Source organism: Ctenopharyngodon idella, chromosome 14 (assembly GCF_019924925.1).
Source record: "Ctenopharyngodon idella isolate HZGC_01 chromosome 14, HZGC01, whole genome shotgun sequence".
In the NCBI taxonomy this organism is placed as follows: Eukaryota; Metazoa; Chordata; class Actinopteri; order Cypriniformes; family Xenocyprididae; genus Ctenopharyngodon; species Ctenopharyngodon idella.
The window spans coordinates 23,799,233-23,823,123 of NC_067233.1; the positions used below are offsets into that span (position 1 = coordinate 23,799,233).

The 23,891-nt window shown below is 40.1% G+C and overlaps 2 protein-coding genes and 1 pseudogene across 20 annotated transcripts in view; all 3 read right to left on the bottom strand.

The window, feature by feature from the left end:
• The window catches only part of LOC127525756 (protocadherin gamma-A12-like), a 169,497-nt gene that overhangs the window by 123,664 nt on the left and 21,942 nt on the right, over positions 1-23,891 (bottom strand). For 2 of the 19 annotated variants that reach the window (XM_051918617.1, XM_051918618.1), the window contains exon 1: positions 17,695-17,982. The exons of 2 other annotated variants lie outside the window; for them this stretch is intronic. In XM_051918617.1, coding sequence (XP_051774577.1) covers positions 17,695-17,962 — 268 coding nt within the window. In that variant the 5' untranslated portion in view covers positions 17,963-17,982. Of the gene's footprint in view, positions 1-42; positions 2,514-7,481; positions 8,830-12,838; positions 13,140-16,132; positions 17,983-22,162; positions 23,412-23,891 lie in introns of those variants that run through there. 15 more of the 19 variants (XM_051918655.1, XM_051918652.1, XM_051918627.1 and 12 more) reach the window with 15 other exon arrangements.
• Positions 1-23,891, bottom strand: part of LOC127525765 (protocadherin beta-16-like) — a 71,905-nt pseudogene that overhangs the window by 42,132 nt on the left and 5,882 nt on the right.
• The window catches only part of LOC127525764 (protocadherin gamma-A11-like), a 63,230-nt gene continuing 62,306 nt past the window's right edge, over positions 22,968-23,891 (bottom strand). Inside the window, exon 2 of the mRNA XM_051918713.1 lies at positions 22,968-23,100. The gene's annotated coding sequence lies outside the window, so the exon portion shown is untranslated. The remainder of the gene's footprint in view (positions 23,101-23,891) is intronic.

Sequence of the window (23,891 nt, forward strand, 5' to 3'; positions counted from 1 at the left end):
GCTCCATCAAACAACAGTCTGGGCTTTCTCCTGCGACAAAACCTCACGGCCAGGATGATGATGATGAAGGTCAGGAAGAAAGTGGAAACGGACACCAGCGCGATGATCAAATAAAACGTCAGTTTGGAGCTGCTCTCGTCATGAGACATGTCTTTCAGTTCTGGAACTTCAGCCAAGTTATCTGATATGAGTAAATACAAGGCGCACGTGGCTGAGAGAGAGGGCTGTCCGTTATCTCTCACGGACACAATAAGGTTCTGTTTCATGCTGTCAGATTCAGAAATGTCCCGCTGCGTCCTGATCTCCCCGCTGTGGACACCGATAGTGAAAAGTCCCGGATCAGTCGCTTTAATAATGTGATACGAGAGCCACGCGTTCTGGCCAGAATCCGCGTCCACGGCGATCACCTTGGAGACCAGGGAGCCTGCCTGCGCAGCTTTGGGCACCATCTCGGTCATGAAGGAGTTTCCTTCCGGAGAGGGGTATAATATCTGAGGGGAGTTGTCATTCTCATCCGATATGAAGACACTCACGCTCACGTTACTGCTCAGAGGAGGAGAACCGTTGTCTCTGGCTAACACGAGCACTTTGAAACTCTTCAGCTGTTCGTAATCAAACGATCTCCCGGCATGAATGACCCCGGTGTCTCCGTTAATGGATAGAAAGGAGGACACCGGTGCGCCATTGACATCAGAGGACAACAGAGAATAAACTACAGTGCCATTCTGTCTCCAGTCCGGGTCTGTAGCTGATACTGAACAAATAGAGGAGCCCGGTTTGTTATTTTCTTGCACATGAGCTCTGTAATTGTGCTCCTGAAATACAGGTGGATTATCATTCACGTCAGCAACAGTCAAGTGAAGATTCTTAGTGGAAGATAAAGGCGGAGAGCCCTCATCAGTAGCAGTGATTGTAAGATTATAATCAGAGAGCAGCTCGCGGTCTAATTCACCTGTGGTCACCAGAGAATAGTAATTTTTGATTGAAGGAACGAGCTTAAATGGGACGTTCTGCTGAATGGAGCAGCGCACCTGTCCGTTATTCTCAGAGTCTCTGTCCTGAACATTAATGATGCCAACCTCTGTACCGGGTAACGCGTTCTCAGGAACGGGACTATTTAGAGAATTTAGTGCAATTACAGGAGAGTTATCATTGACATCAGTAACATCTATTACTACAGTACATCTACTTGCTAATCCTTGACCATCTTTAGCTTGAATGGGCAGTTCAATTGAACTCTCCTCCTCATAATCAAATAACTGTCTTAGTTTAATTTCACCAGACACTGCATCAAGGAAAAACATTTCTAGATGGCTTTCTGGTAAATGACCAAATTCATATGTCACTTCTCCATTTTGTCCCTCGTCAGCATCAGTAGCGCTCACTGTCACCACTACAGTATCTACAGGAGAATTTTCAGGCAGACTGACTTTATAGACGGCCTGACTAAAGACTGGAGCATTATCATTAGCATCCAGCACAGTGACGTGTATGGCTACAGTACCTGATCTCGGTGGAGTCCCGCCGTCTACCGCAGTAAGAATTAATGTCACTTCCTTCTGCTGCTCACGATCCAACTCTTTATTAAGAACTAGTTCGCCATATTTCCCTCCATTTACCCCCGTAAGCACACTCAGAATAAAATGGTCATTGTTTTGAAGTGTATATGACTGCACTGAATTCATTCCAATATCCGCATCGTGGGCCTCATCTAATAAATAACGAGATCCTTTATCTGCTGATTCCCGAATTTCTAATTTTATTACATTTTGTTTGAATTGTGGTGAATTATCATTTATGTCTTCAATATTGAGAATAAAACGATGCAGCTCTAAAGGATTTTCCAGCACGAGCTCCTGTTTAATAACACATGAAGCTTTCTTTCCACAAAGACTCTCTCTGTCGATTCTCTCCGCTACGGTCAGTTCTCCAGTATTCAGATTAATGTCACAGTATCGTTTTCTGTTACCTTCAGTGTCAATGCGAGCCTTACGAGATGACAGTCTGTTCACATCGAGCCCGAGATCCTTTGCTATATTTCCAATCACAGATCCGCGTTTCATCTCCTCCGGGAAAGAATAGCTCACGTCTCCATAAGCGGTGTGCGCCATCAGCACGAAGAACAAAAGACCAAACATCTCGACAGCAAAACAGAACATTTGAAATGTTTCAGAAATTGATCAGAAATTAAATCCAGAAAATCAAGTAACATGTGAAAAAAAACATAAGTGCACAAATAAATCCAGTGTCTGAAATACAGTCCTTCTATCACCGTCGACGATTTTCTATAATGAGACGAGCCTGAAACTGTGTATGACATCAGAAGCAGGGTGGAGAAATGTGTACTGAACACACACATGGTTTTGCAGGTAAACAGCGACACTGTGAGTTAAAAGAAGAAACTACAAAAAAAAAAAAAAAAAAAAAAAATCAGATACATTTTTGACAGGAATAAGTGTCGGATCATATAAAGAACTCTTGTTATATACTTAAAATTGTTTAGCAAAACAAGAGCCAGCAGCAACATTTTCTGAAAGTAAGAGAGAAAGACGACCACAGGATGTGTAGTATACAAAAAAAACAAAAGCTATAGCAGAATGGAGTGGTGTGAGCTATAAGAAGGGGAAAAAGCAACACACCCAAACACCAAGAGTTAATGACAGTGCAGCACCACGGACAGCGACAAGGAAAACCTGTTCTATGCCATTCAGACTAAAAGAACATTTACAAAATTACACTCAATGGCATATATCTGTCATCCGAATTTAATTCCATCTATAAACCATCAATATATAAAAGAGACATGGATGAGAGAAAACGTAAAACTACTTAAAAATATTAACATTCATAGATTCGATTACAAATAGCAGAATCTATGGACACACAGCCTACTAATGATCTCTAAAAAGAAGAAGATAGGCAGGATTATTTAACAGTGTGAGACAGAAACTAGATTTCTTACCTCTAAAGATCACCAACAAACAACTTTTAACCTATTTAAATCCAAAATAGTAGCTAGTGAAAAACAAACAAACAAACAGACACGTATAAAACACATCAATTTGTGAATCATGCCTCATGACTTACAACTGCCCACCTGACCAAACAATATATAAATTTGAAGACAACTTAAGGCGTGGTACTTCTCTGATGTTAAAATGTCACGTGTGCGTCTAATAAAAGTACATGAAAGAACCAAAAGATCTGCCAAGAGCAGTCTGCTGCCAAACAAAGCACTCAGTTTAGAACACAAATACATGAGAAATCTGTAAATCAAACCATTCCTAAAAGAAACACTGCGTTAGTACAGTCTCAAATAAAACACGATACACTGTCACTCAAATAACTTCATTTCAGTCGAGTTAAGGCCACACGTGTCTTAAAAAAAAAAAAGTTTGTGTAATGAAGTCTACGTCTTGGTCATGGAGCTGCTAAAATATTTCATATTAAGGACACCACGATGAAATAAAAGCAAAAAGTTACAGAGTAATTTCTACAAAGTAATTTCTCATTAAGTTATAGAGAATGCATAAAGAATTATAGAATTTAAATGGACAAGTAAATTGGCGTGGAAAAAAAAAGTTTAACTTTCTAATTAATTTGCAAATGTCGTTAATTCTTTCGAAATCAAGGCCTCAGTCACCAATAAAATAACATGGTGATACGAATATGAATAATACACAGCGATAAATATGGCATGACTTTAAATCGTCAATCAAGGAAAAAAGACGTAATTTATAAAATTACAAGTTGTGAGCTACAATAATCCATGCTCAACCAAAAAATAATTGCAAATTCTTCAATATAAAGCCTAAAAATCAACACAACGGATCCGTTTCTTTACGAGAAACAGGAGACTAATCCCTATGAACACAGTTCGTTTTGAATACAAAACTGCAACTGCAAATTTAAAATGTAGACTTGTTATACGAGAATATCGCGAAAACAGAAGAAAATCGGTAATCCTAAAAACATAAGTGCACAAATAAATCCAGTGTCTGAAATACAGTCCTTCTATCACCGTCGACGATTTTCTATAATGAGACGAGCCTGAAACTGTGTATGACATCAGAAGCAGGGTGGAGAAATGTGTACTGAACACACACATGGTTTTGCAGGTAAACAGCGACACTGTGAGTTAAAAGAAGAAACTACAAAAAAAAAAAAAAAAAAAAAAAATCAGATACATTTTTGACAGGAATAAGTGTCGGATCATATAAAGAACTCTTGTTATATACTTAAAATTGTTTAGCAAAACAAGAGCCAGCAGCAACATTTTCTGAAAGTAAGAGAGAAAGACGACCACAGGATGTGTAGTATACAAAAAAAACAAAAGCTATAGCAGAATGGAGTGGTGTGAGCTATAAGAAGGGGAAAAAGCAACACACCCAAACACCAAGAGTTAATGACAGTGCAGCACCACGGACAGCGACAAGGAAAACCTGTTCTATGCCATTCAGACTAAAAGAACATTTACAAAATTACACTCAATGGCATATATCTGTCATCCGAATTTAATTCCATCTATAAACCATCAATATATAAAAGAGACATGGATGAGAGAAAACGTAAAACTACTTAAAAATATTAACATTCATAGATTCGATTACAAATAGCAGAATCTATGGACACACAGCCTACTAATGATCTCTAAAAAGAAGAAGATAGGCAGGATTATTTAACAGTGTGAGACAGAAACTAGATTTCTTACCTCTAAAGATCACCAACAAACAACTTTTAACCTATTTAAATCCAAAATAGTAGCTAGTGAAAAACAAACAAACAAACAGACACGTATAAAACACATCAATTTGTGAATCATGCCTCATGACTTACAACTGCCCACCTGACCAAACAATATATAAATTTGAAGACAACTTAAGGCGTGGTACTTCTCTGATGTTAAAATGTCACGTGTGCGTCTAATAAAAGTACATGAAAGAACCAAAAGATCTGCCAAGAGCAGTCTGCTGCCAAACAAAGCACTCAGTTTAGAACACAAATACATGAGAAATCTGTAAATCAAACCATTCCTAAAAGAAACACTGCGTTAGTACAGTCTCAAATAAAACACGATACACTGTCACTCAAATAACTTCATTTCAGTCGAGTTAAGGCCACACGTGTCTTAAAAAAAAAAAAGTTTGTGTAATGAAGTCTACGTCTTGGTCATGGAGCTGCTAAAATATTTCATATTAAGGACACCACGATGAAATAAAAGCAAAAAGTTACAGAGTAATTTCTACAAAGTAATTTCTCATTAAGTTATAGAGAATGCATAAAGAATTATAGAATTTAAATGGACAAGTAAATTGGCGTGGAAAAAAAAAGTTTAACTTTCTAATTAATTTGCAAATGTCGTTAATTCTTTCGAAATCAAGGCCTCAGTCACCAATAAAATAACATGGTGATACGAATATGAATAATACACAGCGATAAATATGGCATGACTTTAAATCGTCAATCAAGGAAAAAAGACGTAATTTATAAAATTACAAGTTGTGAGCTACAATAATCCATGCTCAACCAAAAAATAATTGCAAATTCTTCAATATAAAGCCTAAAAATCAACACAACGGATCCGTTTCTTTACGAGAAACAGGAGACTAATCCCTATGAACACAGTTCGTTTTGAATACAAAACTGCAACTGCAAATTTAAAATGTAGACTTGTTATACGAGAATATCGCGAAAACAGAAGAAAATCGGTAATCCTAACTTAAAACAAACTAATTTCGGCATCAAGACTTTAAAGATAATTGACAACGGATATTTACTAAAAAAATAAATAAAATACAACTATTTACAAAATGCATTTCGCATCAAGGCCTCATCGATAAGATGAAAAAAAAAAAAAAAATCAATAATCACAAACTTGGCTACACAGTTAACAAGAGATCAGACAGCACACTGACTCAGATAACAGAAAAAAGGCTTCTAAAAGGTCGAAGCAAGGTTTTTGACTTTAGAAAGTTTAGAGACAGGGAAAGAGAAAGGAGAAAGACGTACAAAATAAAAAATAGATAAAAACGCTAATACGTAAAACATAAATTCGTGAATCATGCATCATGTCTTACAATTGATAACTCATGACCAGAATAATCTAAAAAATATTTATAAATATAAAATAATTAATGTAGCTACTTTTCTGACTTCAACTTGTCCCTCAAAGAATCTTTACTTGTTCTTTTTAAGAGCCTGTTGCCAATCAAAGCGGTCAACTATGAACACAAATACACATTTAATATGGAAGCCTAGACCATTAAAGAATAACTACTTTGTTAGTCCTACCTGAAATGAGTCGCTCATTTCTGCATCAAGTCCTTCAAGATCATCCACAGCAGACTGAGTCTTTTTCAGAGTTAGGTCAGCAGTCAGTGTGCCCTCATTATAAGATCTGACGAACTTGAAGTCACTAGTGCGCGAGCCCGTGGTCAGGTACGCGTCATAATTGTAAGTGCTGCGGAGAGTTCCCGCGCCCTCCACCTCTGCGTAATTTGGAGGGAGATACGCGCTGGGAATGGCTACAGCTCCATCAAACAACAGTCTGGGCTTTCTGCTGCGACAAAACCTCACGGCCAGGATGATGATGATGAAGGTCAGGAAGAAAGTGGAAACGGACACCAGCGCGATGATCAAATAAAACGTCAGTTTGGAGCTGCTCTCGTCATGAGACATGTCTTTCAGTTCTGGAACTTCAGCCAAGTTATCTGATATGAGTAAATACAAGGCGCACGTGGCTGAGAGAGAGGGCTGTCCGTTATCTCTCACTGACACAATAAGGTTCTGCTTCATGCTGTCAGATTCAGAAATGTCCCGCTGCGTCCTGATCTCCCCGCTGTGGACACCGATAGTGAAAAGTCCCGGATCAGTCGCTTTAATAATGTGATACGAGAGCCACGCGTTCTGGCCAGAATCCGCGTCCACGGAGATCACCTTGGAGACCAGGGAGCCTGCCTGCGCAGCTTTGGGCACCATCTCGGTCATGAAGGAGTTTCCTTCCGGAGAGGGGTATAATATCTGAGGGAAGTTGTCATTCTCATCCGATATGAAGACACTCACGCTCACGTTACTGCTCAGAGGAGGAGAACCGTTGTCTCTGGCTAACACGAGCACTTTGAAACTCTTCAGCTGTTCGTAATCAAACGATCTCACCGCATGAATGACCCCGGTGTCTCCGTTAATGGACAGAAAGGAGGACACCGGTGCGCCATTGACATCAGAGGACAACAGAGAATAAACTACAGTGCCATTCTGTCTCCAGTCCGGGTCTGTAGCTGATACTGAACAAATAGAGGAGCCCGGTTTGTTATTTTCTTGCACATGAGCTCTGTAATTGTGCTCCTGAAATACAGGTGGATTATCATTCACGTCAGCTACAGTCAAGTGAAGATTCTTAGTGGAAGATAAAGGCGGAGAGCCCTCATCAGTAGCAGTGATTGTAAGATTATAATCAGAGAGCAGCTCGCGGTCTAATTCACCTGTGGTCACCAGAGAATAGTAATTTTTGATTGAAGGAACGAGTTTAAATGGGACGTTCTGCTGAATGGAGCAGCGCACCTGTCCGTTATTCTCAGAGTCTCTGTCCTGAACATTAATGATGCCAACCTCTGTACCGGGTAACGCGTTCTCAGGAACGGGACTACGTAAAGACTTCAAACGTATCTCAGGAGCATTGTCATTGACATCTGTAAGTTGAATTACAACTTTAGCGTCACTGGATAAACCAAATCCATCTTTCCCTTCAACACGTAATTCGTAAACAGCTTCGTCCTCGAAATCAAGTGCACCTGTAACTCGAATGTCACCTGTATGTGGATCTAACGAGAACAGCTTTCTAGCTCTGTCAGAGATACGACCAAATTCATATGTCACTTCTCCATTTTGTCCCTCGTCAGCATCAGTAGCGCTCACTGTCACCACTACAGTATCTACCGGAGAATTTTCAGGCAGACTGACTTTATAGACGGCCTGACTAAAGACTGGAGCATTATCATTAGCATCCAGCACAGTGACGTGTATGGCTACAGTACCTGATCTCGGTGGAGTCCCGCCGTCTACCGCAGTAAGAATTAATGTCACCTCTTTCTGCTGCTCACGATCCAACTCTTTCTCTAGCAGTAATTCCAAATTCTTTTCTCCGTCTACATTTGAATTAATAGCCAGTTGAAAATTATCATTTCTTTGTAGATTGTATTTCTGAACTGCATTCTGTCCTACATCAGCATCATGAGCCGAATTCAAGCGATAGCGAGTACCTCGGACAGCAGATTCCCTAATTTCAAATGTGATCAAATCCTTTGAGAAAACAGGCGAATTGTCGTTAATATCCTGAATTTGAACTGAAACACGATGAAGCTCTAAGGGATCCTCTAGCATGAACTCAAATTTTAAAACACACGAAACCCTGTCGCCACAAATCTCCTCTCTGTCGATTCTCTCCGCTACGGTCAGTTCTCCAGTATTCAGATTAATGTCACAGTATCGTTTTCTGTTACCTTCAGTATCAATACGAGCCTTACGAGATGACAGTCTGTTCACATCGAGCCCGAGATCCTTTGCTATATTTCCAATCACAGATCCGCGTTTCATCTCCTCCGGGAAAGAATAGCTCACGTCTCCATAAGCGGTGTGCGCCATCAGCACGAAGAACAAAAGACCAAACATCTCGGCAGCGAAGCAGAACTTTTGAAATGCCTAAGAAATTAAATTCACGAACACAACAATGTACATGTAAAAGGAAAACATAAATGTAAATCTAAATTTAGAAATGTAGACAGAAGTATAGTATATGAGGCAGTCTCCGTCGACGATTTTCTATAATGAGGCGAGCTCAAAGTCCTGTGTATGACATCAGAATCAGGGTGGAGAGATGTGTACTGAACACACACATGGTTTTGCAGGTGAACAGCGACACTGTGAGTTAAAATAAGAAACTGCATGACATTCATATCTCTGACAGGATTAAGTGCTGGAATATACACCGAACTTGGCATATACTGAAGTATTTTGAGAATCAAGAACAAGCAGCGACATTCAGTGAAGATTGGGAGATTAAAAACCCCCACAACATTTAAGGTACTAATACAAAAAAAGAAAGAAAGAAAGAAAGAAAGAAAGAAAGAAAGAAAGAAAGAAAAGCGGTATAGAGGGCTACATTATTTAGGAGCAAGAAATCCAAACACCAAGAATAAATGCAGATGCAGCACCATGGACAGCAAAAATAAAACCTGCTCAATGCTAATTCCATTTCTACTTCAATGGCATTGAAAAATATCGACACCAGAATGTAATTGTCTTTATAAGCCACATTCACATAAAAGAGACACAGATTAGAAAAACGCAAAATTACATAAAACAGCAACATTTTGTCAGATTATATTACAAACATCCGAATGGCAGACAAAGTGATGTTAGAATAAAGAAAAAAAAAAAAAAAAACATAAAAATGCGTTTGACAAAACGAGTAGTCAAAAGAACAATTCAGTTTCTGATTTATTTCTTTAAATGTCACCATAGGCTATCTGTAAACGCTTTAAATAAAAGAATAACGACTAAAAATAATGAAAAACTCAATAGTAACACGACTCAGGAAACATGATACATGGCTTACAATTGATCATACATGAGCAGAAAAATCTAAAAATAAATTAGACTAATTTATCGATATATATTTCAGACTTCAAACTAACCCTCAAAAATGTTCATGCTTTTAAAAGCACTTGAATGAGTCACGTGATCTTGTTATTTTAAAGAACCTGCATCGATGAAAGCAGTCAATTAAATTACATATACACATTTAATCTGTAAACCCAGTCCATAAGCATTTTTTTTCTAAAGAAAGTATTCTCGTGTGCGCATTATGTCCTTCCAGATCACAAGAACACAAATTTGACCAATCTATAAAGAATATACTTGTACAAGACAACGCAAATGATTGAATCATGGTGAGTATAACAAGACAAAAAGGTGATATAACCGCTCAACATCATCTGTTGTCTACGGCGAACTGTGACGTCAGTTATATGACATCATATGAACAGAGTGGAGAGAAACAATGTGAATGCCAACGGTGGCAGTGGTTAATAGCAACACAGAGATCTGTAAATAGACACAGTATTGAGGAAAATCCACACCAGCAACAGACACTGCCTGTACAGCACCATGGACAGCAAATAGAAACATGCCATTTTACCTAAACTTACCATCCGATATATTTTTTAAACACGAGATGAAGACAAAGAGTAAATAAAAATATAGAGAAACTCGCCAACTATTCACACCGCATGGGGTCACATTACATGACTTTGTGCCACTTAATCTCAGTTTTTAACATTTCTGAAATCCCTTTAAAACCAAATATTTTTTGGAAAAATGTGTCTAATAACAAACTGGTGCTAATTCACTAAAGAAAAAAAAAAAAAAAAAAAAAAAAAAAAACATGCTTGTACAAGAAATTATTAAAGAAAACAAAAAACAAAAAAGAAAAAAGAAAAAAACCACTACTTGATATAGTTAATTTTCAGACTTCAAACTGACCCTATAAAATGTTAAAGTCTATGCCAATGAAGCAGTCAATACAGAACAGAAATAAATATTACATAATAATAAAAATCCTTTGTTAGTCCTACCTGAAACGAATCGTTCATTTCCGCATCAAGCCCTTCAAGATCATCCACAGCAGACTGAGTCTTTTTCAGAGTCAGGTCAGCAGTCATTGTGCCCTCATTATAAGATCTGACGAACTTGAAGTCACTAGTGCGCGAGCCCGTGGTCAGGTACGCGTCATAATTGTAAGTGCTGCGAAGAGTTCCCGCGCCCTCCACCTCTGCGTAATTTGGAGAAAGATACGCGCTGGGAATGGCTACAGCTCCATCAAACAACAGTCTGGGCTTTCTCCTGCGACAAAACCTCACGGCCAGGATGATGATGATGAAGGTCAGGAAGAAAGTGGAAACGGACACCAGCGCGATGATCAAATAAAACGTCAGTTTGGAGCTGCTCTCGTCATGAGACATGTCTTTCAGTTCTGGAACTTCAGCCAAGTTATCTGATATGAGTAAATACAACGCGCACGTGGCTGAGAGAGAGGGCTGTCCGTTATCTCTCACGGACACAATAAGGTTCTGTTTCATGCTGTCAGATTCAGAAATGTCCCGCTGCGTCCTGATCTCCCCACTGTGGACACCGATAGTGAAAAGTCCCGGATCAGTCGCTTTAATAATGTGATACGAGAGCCACGCGTTCTGGCCAGAATCCGCATCCACGGAGATCACCTTGGAGACCAGAGAGCCCGCCTGCGCAGCTTTGGGCACCATCTCGGTCATGAAGGAGTTTCCTTCCGGAGAGGGGTATAATATCTGAGGGGAGTTGTCATTCTCATCCGATATGAAGACACTCACGCTCACGTTACTGCTCAGAGGAGGAGAACCGTTGTCTCTGGCTAACACGAGCACTTTGAAACTCTTCAGCTGTTCGTAATCAAACGATCTCACGGCATGAATGACCCCGGTGTCTCCGTTAATGGATAGAAAGGAGGACACCGGTGCGCCATTGACATCAGAGGACAACAGAGAATAAACTACAGTGCCATTCTGTCTCCAGTCCGGGTCTGTAGCTGATACTGAACAAATAGAGGAGCCCGGTTTGTTATTTTCTTGCACATGAGCTCTGTAATTGTGCTCCTGAAATACAGGTGGATTATCATTCACGTCAGCTACAGTCAAGTGAAGATTCTTAGTGGAAGATAAAGGCGGAGAGCCCTCATCAGTAGCAGTGATTGTAAGATTATAATCAGAGAGCAGCTCGCGGTCTAATTCACCTGTGGTCACCAGAGAATAGTAATTTTTGATTGAAGGAACGAGTTTAAATGGGACGTTCTGCTGAATGGAGCAGCGCACCTGTCCGTTATTCTCAGAGTCTCTGTCCTGAACATTAATGATGCCAACCTCTGTACCGGGTAACGCGTTCTCAGGAACGGGACTATTCAGAGATTTGATTACAAGAATGGGGGGATTGTCATTTATGTCAGTAATTTCTATTACCACTTTTGTGTCTGAGGAAAGACCATACCCATCCTTTGCCTCGACAATAATTTCATATCTTGATTCATCTTCAAAATCTATTGGCCCTTTCACGGAAATTTGTCCAGTCTGATGATCCAATGAAAAAGATTCTTTTGAATATTCGGATAAATGACCAAATTCATAGGTCACTTCTCCATTTTGTCCCTCGTCAGCATCAGTAGCGCTCACTGTCACCACTACAGTATCTACCGGAGAATTTTCAGGCAGACTGACTTTATAGACGGCCTGACTAAAGACTGGAGCATTATCATTAGCATCCAGCACAGTGACGTGTATGGCTACAGTACCTGATCTCGGTGGAGTCCCGCCGTCTACCGCAGTAAGAATTAATGTCACCTCTTTCTGCTGCTCACGATCCAACTCTTTATCCAACACTAACTCGATGTACTTGCCTCCATCTGTCTTTGAATTCACTGCTAAAATAAAATTTAAATTTCTCTCTAATATGTATGTTTGCACTGAATTGTGGCCGACATCTGAATCACGAGCCTCAATGACACGAAAACGAGCCCCTTTAACGGCATTTTCACTTATTTCGAGCTTGATTACATCTTTGGGAAATATTGGCGTATTATCATTAATGTCTTGGATTTGTAGGACAACACGATGCGATTCCAAAGGATTTTCTAATACAAATTCAAAATTAAGCGCACAAGAAAGCCTCTCCTTACAAAGCCCCTCTCTATCTATCCGATCGGCCACTATCAGTTCTCCAGTATTCAGATTAATGTCACAGTATCGTTTTCTGTTACCTTCAGCATCAATACGAGCCTTACGAGATGACAGTCTGTTCACATCGAGTCCGAGATCCTTTGCTATATTTCCAATCACAGATCCGCGTTTCATCTCCTCCGGGAAAGAATAGCTCACGTCTCCATAAGCGGTGTGCGCCATCAGCACGAAGAACAAAAGACCAAACATCTCGACAGCAAAGCAGAACCTTGAAAATGCTTCAGATGTTAAGCAGAAATTAAATCCAGAAAAACAATTAACATGCAAAAGACAACACAAATATAAAACTCAATGTAGAATAATAGCCAGAAGGACAGTATTAGCAGCAAACAGTCGCCGTTCGATGATTTTCTGTATCTAGACGAGACTGAAACCCTCTATGACATCAGAAACAGGGTGGAGAGATGTGTACTGAACACACACAATGTTTTATAGGTGAACAGCGACACTGTGAGTTAACGGAAAAAACTGCATGAGATTTACCTTTCTCATAGGATTAAGCCTTGGAACATGCACTGAACAGATGAAATGTACTTAAAATTATTTTGCAAAACCAGAGGCAGCAGTAACATTCTCTGAAGAATGGGAGATCGAAATTACCACAGCATTTAGGCCTACAGTATTTACAATAAATAAATAAATAGAAAACAAAAAGGTGCCAGCTACACTGTGTATGAGTGGAAAAAAACACCAGTGCAGTGCAACAGTTTAGCACCATGGACAGCAACAGGAAAGAAAGAAAAAAAAAATACTACGCCATTTCCTATTCGGCTAAAATAGTAAAATAGTAATATTGCTTTATTTTCTTTATAAGCCATTTTCATATAAAGGGTGAAAACTAAAAGACAACAAAACATCAATAATGAAAAATAAAAATAAGACTGCTTAAAAACAGTAACATTTAATTAAACCACAAAAGACAGAATATGCACAAACTGATATTAAAAAAAAAGTCGAATGAGAGGCAAAACGATTAGTCAACAGGAGACAGATTTCACCAACAAACATCTTTAAAAACTTTGAGTTTTGCATTATTTAAAAAAAAAAACAACTATATATATATATATATATATATATATATATATATATATATATTTGGATTGACCAGACTAAAACTAGTTCATGGTCGATATAATCGCACAATGATGGCCCTGCTACAGTCAAGGGTTGTACAACTGAGATGTAATTTCCGAATATGACATCATGAACAGGGCGGAAAGACGCATAACATGAATGTCAGTGGTTGCAATTAAAACTTCAATTATAAAACCACAATAATATTTAACTGCTCTGACATAACTGGCGACTTATGGACATCACACACACACACACACACACACACACACACACACACACACGCACGCACGCACGCACGCACACACACACACACACACACACACACACACACACACACACACACACACACAAGACAGTATACAGACCTACCATCGTGTAAAATCCAAACCTTAAAAGGAACAGACACTGCCCTTACAGCACTATGGACAGCAAATGGAAAAAATGGTATTTCTATTAAACTTCATATCCGAGTGTACAAGCATTTATAAAATAATACTTATATAATAATTTAAATACATTTATAAACTTATTTCACATAACAGAGACAACATGTGACTATATATAGAACCTTATCAACGATCCGCAATGTATAGGATCACATTATCCTGGGCCAGATTAAATAATCTCTATTGATCATTAATATTTCTGAAACCCCTTTTAAAACCAAAAATGTCTTGTATTATATTTAGGGATAAAGTTCCTCCACAAGATAAAGAGAATTTACTAAAATCCCAAATTAGTTGTGCAACCAATCAAATTCCGTTTACATGTCGTGGGCCTATAGCGGGTGATGTACTGTAGAACACTCGCGCAAACCTGCCATAAATGTAACTACTTGTAAAGACGTGAAACTGACCTTGAAATGTTCACACCTGCAAAAGACCACTTGAATGAGTCAAATCAAACAAGAGAACAGAGCCTGTTGCCAATGGAAACAGTCGGTTTACAAGAAACATTACATTTAAATGTAAACACAGACCAACATAATTAAAAAGACTTGGTTAATCTTGAAATGAACAGCTCATTCCCCCGATTAATCCCTTGGGCAACAGAACATTACTGACATGAGAAATTACATGGATTCATGTATTTAACATTAATATCTCATCGATAAGATGAACACAAACTTTGCTAACACGATAAAAACTGAAAGGCTTTCAAAAGAACGAGGCAATTCTTTAGACACACACACACACACACACACACACACACACACACACACACACACAAAAAAAAAAAAAAAAAAACGTCGAATAAAAAAAAAAAATATCTAGTCAAGGGGGGAGGGGGGAAGGGAAATAATCATGTAAAAATACATAATTCGTGACGCCTCATAACTTAAAACCGACCATACATGACGAAAAAGTAAATTAATCCACTCAAATGTAGCCTTTTAAAAAATATTTTAAAATGACTCTCAAACAGATCCATATACATAAAATAAAGGATTCGAATGAGTCAGGAACTTGTGGTCTTATAAGAGACTGTTGGCAGTGAACGCGATCAGTTTTGAATGGAAATACACATAGAAATTGGACGACCAGATAAACCTATATCTGAAATCAACAAATAATTAAAGCAAATAGTCCTACCTGAAACGAGTCGCTCATTTCCGCATCAAGCCCTTCAAGATCATCCACAGCAGACTGAGTCTTTTTCAGAGTCAGGTCAGCAGTCAGTGTGCCCTCATTATAAGATCTGACGAACTTGAAGTCACTAGTGCGCGAGCCCGTGGTCAGGTACGCGTCATAATTGTAAGTGCTGCGGAGAGTTCCCGCGCCCTCCACCTCTGCGTAATTTGGAGGGAGATACGCGCTGGGAATGGCTACAGCTCCATCAAACAACAGTCTGGGCTTTCTCCTGCGACAAAACCTCACGGCCAGGATGATGATGATGAAGGTCAGGAAGAAAGTGGAAACGGACACCAGCGCGATGATCAAATAAAACGTCAGTTTGGAGCTGCTCTCGTCATGAGACATGTCTTTCAGTTCTGGAACTTCAGCCAAGTTATCTGATATGAGTAAATACAAGGCGCACGTGGCTGAGAGAGAGGGCTGTCCGTTATCTCTCACGGACACAATAAGGTTCTGTTTCATGCTGTCAGATTCAGAAATGTCCCGCTGCGTCCTGATCTCCCCGCTGTGGACACCGATAGTGAAAAGTCCCGGATCAGTCGCTTTAATAATGTGATACGAGAGCCACGCGTTCTGGCCAGAATCTGCGTCCACGGAGATCACCTTGGAGACCAGGGAGCCCGCCTGCGCAGCTTTGGGCACCATCTCGGTCATGAAGGAGTTTCCTTCCGGAGAGGGGTATAATATCTGAGGGGAGTTGTCATTCTCATCCGATATGAAGACACTCACGCTCACGTTACTGCTCAGAGGAGGAGAACCGTTGTCTCTGGCTAACACGAGCACTTTGAAACTCTTCAGCTGTTCGTAATCAAACGATCTCACGGCATGAATGACCCCGGTGTCTCCGTTAATGGACAGAAAGGAGGACACCGGTGCGCCATTGACATCAGAGGACAACAGAGAATAAACTACAGTGCCATTCTGTCTCCAGTCCGGGTCTGTAGCTGATACTGAACAAATAGAGGAGCCCGGTTTGTTATTTTCTTGCACATGAGCTCTGTAATTGTGCTCCTGAAATACAGGTGGATTATCATTCACGTCAGCTACAGTCAAGTGAAGATTCTTAGTGGAAGATAAAGGCGGAGAGCCCTCATCAGTAGCAGTGATTGTAAGATTATAATCAGAGAGCAGCTCGCGGTCTAATTCACCTGTGGTCACCAGAGAATAGTAATTTTTGATTGAAGGAACGAGTTTAAATGGGACGTTCTGCTGAATGGAGCAGCGCACCTGTCCGTTATTCTCAGAGTCTCTGTCCTGAACATTAATGATGCCAACCTCTGTACCGGGTAACGCGTTCTCAGGAATGGGGATTTTAAGGGATTTAATCACAATAATAGGGACATTATCGTTGATATCAACAACATCAATTAATACAGTAGAATAACTGGCTAAACCTTGACCATCTTTACCTTGAATTGTAAGTTCAATTGAGCTTTCCTCCTCAAAATCAATGAGCCCCGTTATTTTAATCTCACCAGACAATGGATCCAGCGAAAATGTTTTCAGGTGCTGTTCAGTCAAATGACCAAATTCATATGTCACTTCACCATTATGTCCTTCGTCAATATCTGTTGCACTTACTTTAGTAACTACGGTATCTACAGGAGAATTTTCAGACAGACTGACTTTATAGACGGCCTGACTAAAGACTGGAGCATTATCATTAGCATCCAGCACAGTGACGTGTATGGCTACAGTACCTGATCTCGGTGGAGTCCCGCCGTCTACCGCAGTAAGAATTAATGTCACCTCTTTCTGCTGCTCACGATCCAACTCTTTATTAAGAACTAGCTCTCCATATTTCCTTCCATTTTCCCGAGTAACTATGTTTAAAAGAAAGTGTTCATTGTTTTGAAGTGTATATGACTGCACTGAATTCATACCAATATCTGAATCATGAGCCTCATCTAATAAATAACGAGATCCTTTGTCTGCAGATTCCCTAATTTCGAAATTGATTAGAGTCTGTCTGAATTGTGGTGAATTATCGTTTATGTCCTGAATATTGAGAATAAATCGATGCAGCTCCAAAGGGTTTTCTAACACGAGCTCCTGCTTTAAAATGCATGAAGCTTTCTTTCCGCAAAGCCCTTCTCTGTCGATTCTCTCCGCTACGGTCAGTTCTCCAGTATTCAGATTAATGTCACAATATCGTTTTCTGTTACCTTCAGTATCAATGCGAGCATTACCAGACGAAAGCCTGTGCACATCGAGTCCGAGATCCTTTGCTATATTTCCAATCACAGATCCGCGTTTCATCTCCTCCGGGAAAGAATAGCTCACGTCTCCATAAGCGGTGTGCGCCATCAGCACGAAGAACAAAAGACCAAACATCTCAACAGCAGAACCTTTTTTTAAATGCTTAATAAACCGAGCAGAAATTATATCCAGATAAACAACAAATATGTAAAATAAAACACAAAATGAAGACATTTAGTAAAACAGACTGATTGCCAGACATACAGTCTTCTGTCACTGTGGAAGATTTTCTATAACGAGACGAGCTTGAGGCCCTGTGTATGACATCAGAAGCAGGGTGGAGAAATGTGTACTGAACACACACATTGTTTTGAAGGTGAACAGCGACACTGTGAGTTAAAGTAAGAAACCGCATGACATTAATTTCTCTCAGAATTAAGTGTTATAACATGACATACAAAGAACGGGCATTGTGTACTTGTTTAGCAACTATATTTTTATTTTATTGTTATGTAAATGTTTAGCAAAGCAAAAACCAACAGCAACATTCTCAGAAGATTCTATTCGTAGTATGTATATTATTATTATTTATTTATTTATTTTTAAAAAGCAATGGAGGAATAGAGAGCTACAAATATGTAAGAGCCAAATACCCAAACACTAAGAGTAAATACCAGTGCAGCACCACGGACAGGGACAGGGAAAACCTGACCAATGCCATTTCCAATCAGACCAAAAGCATATATAAAATACTTTGCTTAATGGAATATTACTGACACTGACATCCGAAATTAATTCCCTTCATAACTACATGAAAATACATAAAGAGAAACGTAAAGATAAATATCAGCATTTTATCGCGTCCTTGTAACATAGTAAAAGATTTTTAACAAACAACTTTTATCCCTTTGAACCCAAAATAGCAGCTAGTGCCAAAAAATAATTAAGCAAAACAAAAACACATCGATTTAAATCATGTCATGTCTTAAAATTGTTCATACTAGACCAGAAAAAAAAAAAAAAAAAACACCACTAAAAAAAGACCACTTAATGCAGCTACTTTTCTGACTAAGATCAGGTGTGTTCAACATGAGCTGAAGAAGAGTTTAAAGCAGGCAAAGTTGGATTATAAATAGAAAGTAGAGAGAAAGTTGCAGCATAACATTAGAGAGGTGTGGAGAGGCATGAGGAATATGGCTGGCTATAAGAAGAACAGGCAGATAACAGGGGGTGATTTGGATAGGGCCAATGAATTTAACCTGTTTTATAACAGGTTTGATAGAATGGCTAGTGTTTACCCAGCCTCTGCGGGATTTATTTGTCCACCCGGTTGTTCCCTCTCTATAGCAGCTATACATTTTCCCAGTGGTGTGCACAGGGCCTTTAATCGTGAAAGTGCCCTTTTCGTTCATGTCACGATGCCCTCAGAATGCGATATTTACAGAGGGGGACAACCGCCGTCCCCAGGAAGCGATTTTGCCACTGCCCCAGCAGAGGTCTGTGCACGCCACTGCATTTTTTTGACCTTTACAGTAGAAGAGGTGAGGTCAGAGCTTGGAAGGTTGCGTCCAAGGAAAGCAGCGGGCCTAGATGGTGTGTGTTCAAGATTGCTTAAAGAGTGTGCAGCCCAACTAGCTGTACCTCTTCAGAAGATTTTCAAGCTCAGCCTACAGACGGGGAAGGTGCTGCTGCTGAGGAAAACAACATGTCTTGTGCCAGTACCTAAAGCAGGGTGCTCGGAGGAGATTAATGATTTTAGACCAGTTGCACTCACTTTACACATTATGAAAACCATGGAGCGGCTACTTCTCCACCTCTTGAGACCAGCGACTACACTTGCACAGGATCCCCTTCAGTTTGCTTATCAGGAATGTATTGGAGTGGATGATGCAGTGCTGTACATGCTGCATAAGGCCTTATCTGGATGAGCCTGGCTGTTATATGAGGATGCTGTTTTTTGACCTTTCTAGTGCATTCAGTACCATCAGGCCACCCATCCTGAGAGATAAACTGGAGTGCATGGGGGTTACATCCTTCCATTACTACCTGGATAACTGACTATCTGACAGAACAGGTTCAGTTTGTCAGGCTGGGGAACTGGGTCTCTGAGACAGTGTTTAGCAGCGTTGGGGCACCACAGAGGACTGTCTTAGCTTGGACTTTAAATTCAACTCTGAGTCTTGCCATATACAGAAATATTCTGATGATACAGCTATCGTGGCGTGTATCAGGGATGGACAGGAAGGGGATACAGGGACATTGTGAGCACCTTCAGTGACTGAAGCAAAAACAACTGCCTCCTTTTGAACACCATAAAGACTAAGGAAGTGGTGGCAGACTTTTGTAGATCTAGGACACACTTACAGCCTGTTTGTATATGTGGGGAGGCCATTGAGGTGGTGCAGTCCTATAAGTATATGGGTGCGCACCTGGATAATAAACTGGATAATAAACTAAATACGAATGCCCTCTACAAAAATGGGTAGAGCCACCTCTTTTTACCTCAGGAGGCTCAGGTTCTTTGATGTCTGCAATGGAATGTTGTGCATGTTCCATCAGTTAGCTGGGTGGGGAAAAATACACTTTTTCACAATTTGAATCCACCAAAATTATTTTTTAAGGAAAGACTTAGTCCTACCTGAAACTGATAGTGTCAAGTGTAGCTAGTAAAAGGCGAGGATGAGCAACATCCAATGAAAAAAAAAGGTGGGCTACATTAGTTGAAGAATTTGTACCAGGTAACTGAGACACTGGAGTAAATTCAGATAAATACGTTACTACTGATGTGTGCTGATGGAAGTCCAAAGAAGAAGAGGGAAAAATACATGATTTTATACCTTCAATTTTGTCCATAAAAAACTTGAGGACATTTTCACAAGCAGTAAGTGATGGATCAGGATATAGATTGGACAACGGATTTAGCACACTATTTATGGTATTAAATAATATTTTTGGACTGTGTGCGTTTTTATCTTTAAGATCCGAAAAAATATTTTACTTTTTGCAGTCTTAACAGCTTTTTGGTAATGAATCATACAATCTATAACACATTCATGGAATATTTATAAGAAAGCATTGCTAATGAAAGCAGTCAAGTGGGGAAAAATACACTTTTTCACAATTTTAATCCACCAAATTATTTTTTAAATAAAGATTTAGTCCTACCTGAAATGAGTCGCTCATTTCTGCATCAAGCCCTTCAAGATCATCCACAGCAGACTGAGTCTTTTTCAGAGTCAGGTCAGCAGTCAGTGTGCCCTCATTATAAGATCTGACGAACTTGAAGTCACTAGTGCGCGAGCCCGTGGTCAGGTACGCGTCATAATTGTAAGTGCTGCGGAGAGTTCCCGCGCCCTCCACCTCTGCGTAATTTGGAGGGAGATACGCGCTGGGAATGGCTACAGCTCCATCAAACAACAGTCTGGGCTTTCTGCTGCGACAAAACCTCACGGCCAGGATGATGATGATGAAGGTCAGGAAGAAAGTGGAAACAGACACCAGCGCAATGATCAGATAAAACGTCAGTTTGGAGCTGCTCTCGTCATGAGACATGTCTTTCAGTTCTGGAACTTCAGCCAAGTTATCTGATATGAGTAAATACAACGCGCACGTGGCTGAGAGAGAGGGCTGTCCGTTATCTCTCACGGACACAATAAGGTTCTGTTTCATGCTGTCAGATTCAGAAATGTCCCGCTGCGTCCTGATCTCCCCGCTGTGGACACCGATAGTGAAAAGTCCCGGATCAGTGGCTTTGATAATGTGATACGAGAGCCACGCGTTCTGGCCAGAATCCGCGTCCACGGAGATCACCTTGGAGACCAGAGAGCCCGCCTGCGCAGCTTTGGGCACCATCTCGGTCATGAAGGAGTTTCCTTCCGGAGAGGGGTATAATATCTGAGGGGAGTTGTCATTCTCATCCGATATGAAGACACTCACGCTCACGTTACTGCTCAGAGGAGGAGAACCGTTGTCTCTGGCTAACACGAGCACTTTGAAACTCTTCAGCTGTTCGTAATCAAACGATCTCACGGCATGAATGACCCCGGTGTCTCCGTTAATGGATAGAAAGGAGGACACCGGTGCGCCATTGACATCAGAGGACAACAGAGAATAAACTACAGTGCCATTCTGTCTCCAGTCCGGGTCTGTAGCTGATACTGAACAAATAGAGGAGCCCGGTTTGTTATTTTCTTGCACATGAGCTCTGTAATTGTGCTCCTGAAATACAGGTGGATTATCATTCACGTCAGCTACAGTCAAGTGAAGATTCTTAGTGGAAGATAAAGGCGGAGAGCCCTCATCAGTAGCAGTGATTGTAAGATTATAATCAGAGAGCAGCTCGCGGTCTAATTCACCTGTGGTCACCAGAGAATAGTAATTTTTGATTGAAGGAACGAGTTTAAATGGGACGTTCTGCTGAATGGAGCAGTGCACCTGTCCGTTATTCTCGGAGTCTCTGTCCTGAACATTAATGATGCCAACCTCTGTACCGGGTAACGCGTTCTCAGGAATGGAGATTTTAACAGATTTAGTCATTATTGTAGGGGCGTTATCATTGACATCAATAACATCTATTATTACTGTACAATGACTGGCTAATCCTTGACCATCTTTAGCTTGAATCGGCAGTTCAATTAAACTCTCCTCCTCATAATCAATTAGTCCTGCTAGTTTAATCTCTCCAGACAACGAATCGAGAGAAAATATGTTCAGAAGGCGTTCGGATACATGACCAAATTCATAAATCACTTCTCCATTTTGTCCCTCGTCAGCATCAGTAGCGCTCACTGTCACCACTACAGTATCTACAGGAGAATTTTCAGGCAGACTGACTTTATAGACGGCCTGACTAAAGACTGGAGCATTATCATTAGCATCCAGCACAGTGACGTGTATGGCTACAGTACCTGATCTCGGTGGAGTCCCGCCGTCTACCGCAGTAAGAATTAATGTCACCTCTTTCTGCTGCTCACGATCCAACTCTTTATTAAGAACTAGCTCGCCATATTTTCTTCCATTTGCACGCGTTAGGACACTAAGAAGAAAGTGTTCATTGTTCTGCAACACATAATTCTGCACTGAATTCATTCCAATATCCGCATCGTGGGCCTCATCTAATAAATAACGAGATCCTTTGACCGCTGATTCCTGTGTTTCAAATTTTATTACACTTTGTTTGAATTGCGGTGAATTATCATTTATGTCCTCAATACTGAGAATGAAGTGATGCAGTTCTAAAGGATTTTCCAGCACGAGCTCCTGTTTAATAACACATGAAGCTTTCTTTCCACAAATCTCCTCTCTGTCGATTCTCTCCGCTACGGTCAGTTCTCCAGTATTCAGATTAATGTCACAGTATCGTTTTCTGTTACCTTCCTTATCAATTCGCGCCTCTCGACTTGATAGTTTGTCCACATCGAGCCCGAGATCCTTTGCTATATTTCCAATCACAGATCCGCGTTTCATCTCCTCCGGGAAAGAATAGCTCACGTCTCCATAAGCGGTGTGCGCCATCAGCACGAAGAACAAAAGACCAAACATCTCAACAGCAAAGCAGAACGTTTGAAATGCCTATGAAATGAAATTCATGAACACAACAATGTACATGTAAAAGGAAAAAATAAATACAGATCTGAATTTAGAAATGTAGACAGAAGTACAGTATATGAGGCAATGTCCGTCGACTATTTTCTATAATGAGGCGAACTCAAAGTCCTGTGTATGACATCAGAATCAGGGTGGAGAGATGTGTACTGAACACACACATGGTTTTGCAGGTGAACAGCGACACTGTGAGTTAAAATAAGAAACTGCATGACATTCATATCTCTGACAGGATTAAATGCTGAGATGATTTAGGATCAAACCCCCCCAAAATCAAGACTAAATGCTGATGCAGCACCATGGACAGCAACAGTAAAACCTGCTCTGTTTTTCAAATTCCTACGTAACTGGCATTTAAAAATAGCTGACATCGGAATTCAATTTCCTTTATAAACCAAATTTCACATAGCCTAAAAGAGACACCGATGAGGAAAAAAACAAAACAAAAAAAAACAAAAAAAAAACAACGTACAATGACATAAACAGCAACATTTTATCAAAGATTCGATTACAAACATCCGCATCCCCGCATCCATATTAGCACAAAAAGGGATTTTAG